The 6824-nt window shown below is 43.9% G+C and overlaps 1 protein-coding gene and 1 long non-coding RNA gene across 2 annotated transcripts; one reads left to right on the top strand and one right to left on the bottom strand.

Annotated features, from left to right (window-relative positions):
• The first annotated feature begins 758 nt into the window (after nt 1-758).
• Nucleotides 759-2655, top strand: LOC110526938 (uncharacterized). Its single transcript, XR_016496790.1, has 2 exons — nt 759-927; nt 1162-2655. It is a non-coding gene; the product is annotated as an uncharacterized LOC110526938 (long non-coding RNA).
• On the bottom strand, nt 2359-6822 carry LOC110526297 (DNA replication factor Cdt1). Its single transcript, XM_021607123.3, has 10 exons — nt 6102-6822; nt 5605-5757; nt 5187-5425; nt 4864-5058; nt 4621-4766; nt 4420-4514; nt 4138-4329; nt 3316-3459; nt 3011-3212; nt 2359-2901 (listed from the first exon to the last, which is right to left on the bottom strand). The coding sequence occupies exons 1-10, from the start codon at nt 6630-6632 to the stop codon at nt 2738-2740; spliced, it is 2061 nt and encodes a 686-aa protein (XP_021462798.3). The 5' UTR covers nt 6633-6822; the 3' UTR covers nt 2359-2737.
• Nucleotides 6823-6824: the final 2 nt, after the last annotated feature.

Genomic DNA, 6824 nt, shown 5'->3' with positions numbered 1-6824 from the left:
TTCCACAGTCAGTCGTAATAATATTAATTTATTAAACTTTGAGCGCTTTTTATAATATAAATCTCAAAGAGCTTCATAAATAAACAAGCAATATATCATGACAGGTCAACCAATAGAGTCCAAGTCTTTGAATGCTGCATACTCTGCAGATGGAGAGGGTCAGTTCATGGTTTGAGAGGATGGAACTGGTCAGAGGATGGTAAATGATGGTGATGGAGTTTGCTGTTGATCTTGTACAGGGCAAGTCTGTGAACCAGCCTGAGTCAAATAGCCACTGGAATTCTCCTCTTCCACTCTGTGAAGCACCTACTTGGGTGATGCCTCGACATTCCTCTCACTATTATGAGAGGAATTATTCTAATTAATAATAATTAAATTATGGCTAAACCCAGCTTATTTCTACAATGTATATTTTGAACATTTAATTTTAAACCTTAGCCACACTGCTAACCGTATGTCTAACCTTAAATTACGACCCAAAAGCACATTTTTGTTGTCAGATCTTTACGATATTGGCAGCCAATTCTGACTTTGTGGCTGTCAAATCTAGTGGAAATCCAATCGATGTGTCGAAGTCAACGAACATCACTGATTTGGGGTTTCCTCTAGATAGCACATCTACAAGGTCAAGGGACTATGTCGTAAAAATTCATGAAATTAGCTTTTTGGTCTTAATTTAAGGTTAAGCATGCGGTTGGCAGTGTAGTTAGGGTTAAGTTTAACATTTGATTTGTGGCTGTGCTAACTAGTGACGACCCGGATTTTGTCACGACACCAACAGGCATCTGACTTTTTGCCTCAAGATCCACACCACACACGAGTCAACAGGCAGCTAACGCACAGTTAGCAATGGCAGTGCACACGAGAGAAGCAAAATAATGTCACAAAACATTTTCCTGATTTCCCAAGCAAATTAATACTTTTCAGGTAGGCAGTGTATGATAGATTACCGCAATAAGATTAGCTAGCTAGCGCTACATTTGTGCTGTGTTACCTAGCTAGCCATCTTCGCAATGCTAGCGCTCTATTCTAAAGAACATGCATTCTTGTAATACTATTTTGTAGTAGCTAGCTAGCTATGTTGACAGGCTCGATGTAAAGGGATTGCTAGTTAGATTGTTTATTTCAACAGCTGTGAATATGTTTGTGTCTGTCACACAGAGACATCTGTCCAATTCTCAAAAACCCGGGTGCACTGACGACAGTCATCGATCTTTTTGAAGAACGTGAGGCAGACGCATCCCCAAGTAGCACTGATTGATGGCGAGTCCCCACGGCTGTGTTTTTACGACAGGCCGCCCAATTTGGTCAATCAGATCTGGTGGGAAAAAAATATCAGAATTGGGCTGCCTGTATATAAGCAGCCCATGTCACCCAGTCATATGCAGCTCCTGTGGAACGTTGACATGAGAGGCAATGGGACTGGAGCATGTGTCACTGAGGACATCATGCAGCTCCCCAATTCGTTCGCTGTCTGGGAATTAGGCAATTCTGAGCTCTTTGAAGGTTACAACTGCAGCTGTCATATAACCACATATTTCCTTCAACACCATGGATTGTCACTGTGTTCTAACAGTGATCTATGTCCTGTATGTCTGGCTGCTCAGGGGTTTCTCTTCGGATCCCTTCTAGCCCAGAGGTTAGGAGTGGGATTTGTGCTGGTCCGGAAGATGGGAAAGCTCCCAGGGCCTACACTGTCTGTGGCACACAATCTGGAGTATGGAGAGGTGAAATTGGCTGGTGATGACCGCTGTATTACCTCCTACACCTTTCTGTCCTTTCATATCACAGCTCCAAGCCTCTGAAAAGTACATATGTATTGGACCCTACCATTTTTTCCCCTTTTCAATTAATATTCCTTCATCAGGCTGAGGTTAAGATCCAGGAGGATGCAGTGGCTCCAGAACAGAAAGTGCTTAATGATTTACTAGCCACTGGAGGTGAGGCATTTCACTGTTCATTGGGTGTATTTTGTTCAAATGAGTGGACAGTATGACAAAAATATATTGATTTAAGGGAACAGTGTTTCATTGGCATTACCCGTCTTTGTTGAGGCCAGTGTCAATGATAATGCCTCCATATTACTCAGTAACTCTGTCAGGAACCCTGTATGCTGCCTGTGAGCTCATGAAGAAACAGAATGCAGAGGTAATGGGTGGTCATTGAGCTCAGTGGGGTTGAAAAGCTGAAGCCAAATACCCTTTTCTCCCTGGTGCAGTATTGAGGTCAAAATAATTCCAAATAATCCACTCAACTGTAATGAGACCATTTTTACATAGGAATGCTTTTCATTGTGCACTACATAGAATAAGAACTTGCTTGATGGAAATCCCGTGTGCAAGCAAAAACAAAAGGCAGTTTGTTCAGGGTCAAAATATTTTTACTCCAACGCTAGTGTGTATGTAGCTTTATGTAGCTTTAAAAAAAAGGATTAAACACAGGGCAAGTATATTAAACCTGTCTGTGAACTAGAACGTTTTTATTACAAAACTAGGACAACGGTGTCAGAATACTACCTAATCAACAGTCTCCCACAACTGTAACACCACCCACAAAATTAGTCAGTATCATTGAACACAGCATTTGTCTATACACATTAAAATATACAAGCTTATTGAGTCGGTAAAAGCAGTTGAACTTGCTAAAAAAAAATAATGTTTAAAGTAAACAAACCAGCCCTGCATTGTCCAATCACTAAAAGACTTAAGGTACAAATTGCATTATATACTCAAAGGCTTCAAAGCCTTTCTTCCTCTTTGGTCTTCTGCTTCAGTTTCTCCAGTACCACATTCAGGTTCATGGTCTTGATCAACTTGAGATAGAAGTCCTTTCTAATTGTGTGAATGGTAAGCCATTCAGGAGTCAGTTCTGCCAGCAGCCGAAGGTGCAGCTCCATATCACCTAAAAATATTTCATGTCAGTCAATGTCAGAACTGCTGCAAACCAAGGGATTTTTTTAAAGTAAAAAAAATATAGGATTTCATATCAGGCATTTCTTCAGATAGCTCACCTGTGCTCAGGGCAGAGCGGTAACTAGAGACCATCCGGTTACAGGCCACCTCCATGATCAGTGCGGGTTTCTTCTCTGCCACAAAGACGTTACGCAGGATCCGAGCCAGCTCTTCCAGCCGTGACATCATCACAAGGCGCTCCTCCTGCTGAGGGTTCCGGGTCATGGCAGCTTGGAGCTTCTGAGCCTCCTTTGCTCGGATCTATAACGAAAGAAGGATCAGTCCCAGTCCTCACTGCATAAGTCACACTACTACATACACACATTTTATCATTTGTCCTAAGTTAAACAGCAGGGTGACCTACCCTCTCCAGCAGGGACTGAGACACCCCTTTGAGGGCACTGTGAGTTTCAGCAGGAGCCACAGGAGTTTGTGGAACAGGCTCTTGCTCTTTTACACAGACCATCTCTGCAGTCTTCAGAGCCATGTTGGCCAGCGCTTTCTCCATCTGCAAACAGCAAAATGGTTAATACCAAACAATGCAATTTAAATTAATGCCCTTTAAAACTAGAGCCCAATCAAATCCAGGTTTATTCAGCACATACAGTTCACAGCAAGTATAAAACATGCAGCGAAATGCTTACTTGCAAGCTCCTGCAACAGTGCAATAAAATAAAGTAGAAGCACACTATAGGATATACAGTATACAAATCATAATCAGTGGATAGTGGCAACTGGTACGCCTCCGACCGCAAGGCACTACAGAGGGTAGTGTGAACTGCCCAGTACATCACTGGGGACAAGCTTCATGCCATCCAGGACTTCTATACCAGGCGGTGTCAGTGAAAGGCCCTAAAAATTGTCAAAGACTCCAGCCACCCTAGTCAGACTGTCCTCTCTACTACAGCACAGCAAGCAGTACCAGAGCGCCAAGTCTAGGTCCAAGAGGCTTCTAAACAGCTTCTACCCCCAAACCATAAGACAATTGAACACCTATTTGCATTGTCCCTCTCCACACCACTGCCAGTCTCTCATCTATGCATAGTCACTTTAATAACGCTACCTACATGTACATACTAACTCAACTGGTGCCCCCGCACATTGACTGTACTGGCACCTCCCCGTGTGTGTGTGTGTGTAAGGGTTGGATGTGTGGAGAATGCTGGACAGACTGGTCAGTAAGTACCTTAGGGGTCATCATGGAGCGGGCCTTGTCCAGAACCTCCTGGGCAGTGGTTAGCTTCTCAGCTTCCTGTGGGGGCTGGGGCAGCTCACTGGGCAGGACATTGGGCACCTCATCCACATTGAAGCGAGGGTGCCAGCGGGTAAGCTTGTCATCTGGGACTCTAATAGGAGGATTCAACTTGGCAAGGAATGCCTAAAGACAACATATACAGATTGGTTACCAAGTCGGGTCAACTCAAAAGTATACAGTTAGAGAATATTCTCTCGTATAAATGGTGCCTACCTCATGATGCCCTTTCACAATGCTGATTAGGTTTTGGTGGAAGATACGTCTCCTCTCTAACAGGCGGGAAGCAGCCAGCACTGCCTTGCTCTTATCTGAGGAACAAAAACAGACATTAGGAGAACCAGTCGTATCAGCAGTTATTTAAATACACTCATCTGTATTGAAAGAATACAAAGCATCATGAGACCTCCCCCTCACCAGCTTCAATGACAGGCTCCACTGTGAGCTGGTAGCTCGACTTCTTCACTGTAGCACTAAAGGTAGGAATGTTTCTCTCCTGGCGGAAATGGTAGGCCGCAGGATAGACTGTCTTAATCTGGCCCACATGGGTCTCCTCAAAGCGCCTGTGAAATTAAAAGGAAAAGTAATGAATATTTCTGCTGCTCCTTCCTGTGGATTTCTACTTATCATCCAATTAGATAATTATAGTTTGCGCCATACTTGTGCATCATGTCCTGGACACCCTGCTTCACTTTGGCAAAGGTAACAGCCTCGGAGCGGTTGAAGAGCATTCCCACTATGGTGTCCATGCTACGGAACATTCCAGCAAGCAGTTTGTACTTGAAGGGCAGGGTGAGGCCAGGGGGAACATCCTGGGCAAGAGTATGGTACCGCTGATAGGCTGGGAGCTTATCTCTGAAAAAGAACATATTACAGATCAGGACAAATGATTAGTTATAATCAAAGCCACTACAAAAGCCTCTTCAAATAACACCGTTTCCCAACTAAGACCCCTAAAATTGAAATACTTGTTTCATCCTCACCCATCCTCGGTTTGTGGCCGATTATTTTCTTCAGTAGAGCTGGCCTCTGCCAACCTATCCTCCTTCCTGTGTTGTGCCTTAGCAGCAAGCTCTTTCACACAGGCTAGCTTTGTCTTCAGGTCTGGGGCAGTAGCAGTAGACTCGGGGGGCGTCGAGGGCAGGTTCTCAGTTTTCCGTGTCTGGCCCTGTATCTTCTTAAGGCGGAACTTGAGGGCCGCAACATCCTCTTTGGAGAAAGTCTGTGGTAGAAAGACAATGCCATTGAAACATTTGTGAGGATTATGTCCATTATGGTATGACTAAAGAGTAACTTGATTAGATAAAATGAAACAATCTCAGAGAATTGAATTGTGGCCAGGTGTGTAGACATAACAGTGAAGAGCAAAGGTGAAAGCATAAGCCACCAACAATACTGTACCTTGTGCCCCTCTTTTGGTTTTGTGCTGCCCTGAACATGTGGCTTGAGTGTTGGGGAATTGTTGGCACTGCGATTGAGGAAATTCTTTGATTCTTTATCAACAGGTAGTGGATAGGGTACCTGCGGGACATCTTTAGCCAGAGAGTGGGTTGCCTGGTAAAATAAAAAAAGGATTCAGCGGTAACTCATAAATATTCAGCCCCCTTCCCAATTTGTCTTCAAATTCCTTAGCCAAACATTGTGAGGTCTTTCGTTGTGTCTAGTTTATGATGTCTAGCTAGCTAACCATTATTTTATTAAGCCTGTGCTTGTTTTATTTAGCCTACATGAAAGTGACGTTAGTTGATGAAGATTGTCTTAGAACAACACGTAGTTAGTTATAAGATCTAAGCATGTGTTTACCACACAGACCTTAATTTACGCAGGAAAAAAATTGAATGACCCCATAGGCTTTGGCCAACGAGCCATGGCGGCCTACGAAAATGCGCCAACATTACCGGTTCGTCGTCTTTGACGAGAATCAATTTCTTTCTGACCGACTTCTTTACAGCTTTAACCGGCTCAGGACATGTCCCTGCAGCGATGGCGTGTTTATTTGCCTCGATCCGAAGACGCTTCTTTGCTGTGCTATGTTCAGCAGTAGTTGAAAATACAGCTGACCCAAGATCGAATTCAGCTTCTGTAGAGGTCCTCTTGGGAGTACGAGGGCTGGAGAAAAGTGTTTGTTTTTCCGAGTCGGTCCTCGCCAGCACAGCAGACACGCTCTCCACCTCATCGACCGAAGTCGCCTCCTCAATAACCCTCCAAAACTCATCTTGTACACGGTTTTCAGAACATGTTGATTTTGAATTCTTTATCATAACCTTTGTTGTAGGTACCGCATTCTTGCTTTTCGACCGAGTTGATCTTGTGCATGGCTTATTTGTTTCAGTGTCCACAACTTGCGTTTTATTGCCATCACCATGCGCAGCCCCACTATCATCTTTCTTTCTCTTGACGTAGAAATCGGTGACCCGCGCCTGAGACATAATGATGTCAATCTAGAACCACACAATTATCTTCTGGTCAGGAAAGACGACTGGCCAAACGATAAATCAATTTCAACTCAGCAGGTTGAGCTACCGAGGTATATATGAAGGCTTGCTCAAAGTCGCTATGACCGGAACATGCAACACATTTTCGCGCGAAATAGACACGTGACCTTCATAAGCCACACCCTT

This window comes from Oncorhynchus mykiss, chromosome 6 (genome assembly GCF_057628025.1).
Source record: "Oncorhynchus mykiss isolate SJ-2025 chromosome 6, ASM5762802v1, whole genome shotgun sequence".
Lineage (NCBI taxonomy): Eukaryota > Metazoa > Chordata > Actinopteri > Salmoniformes > Salmonidae > Oncorhynchus > Oncorhynchus mykiss.
The sequence above is the reverse complement of the archived record's forward strand: the minus strand, read 5'-3'. Positions and strand labels throughout refer to the sequence as shown.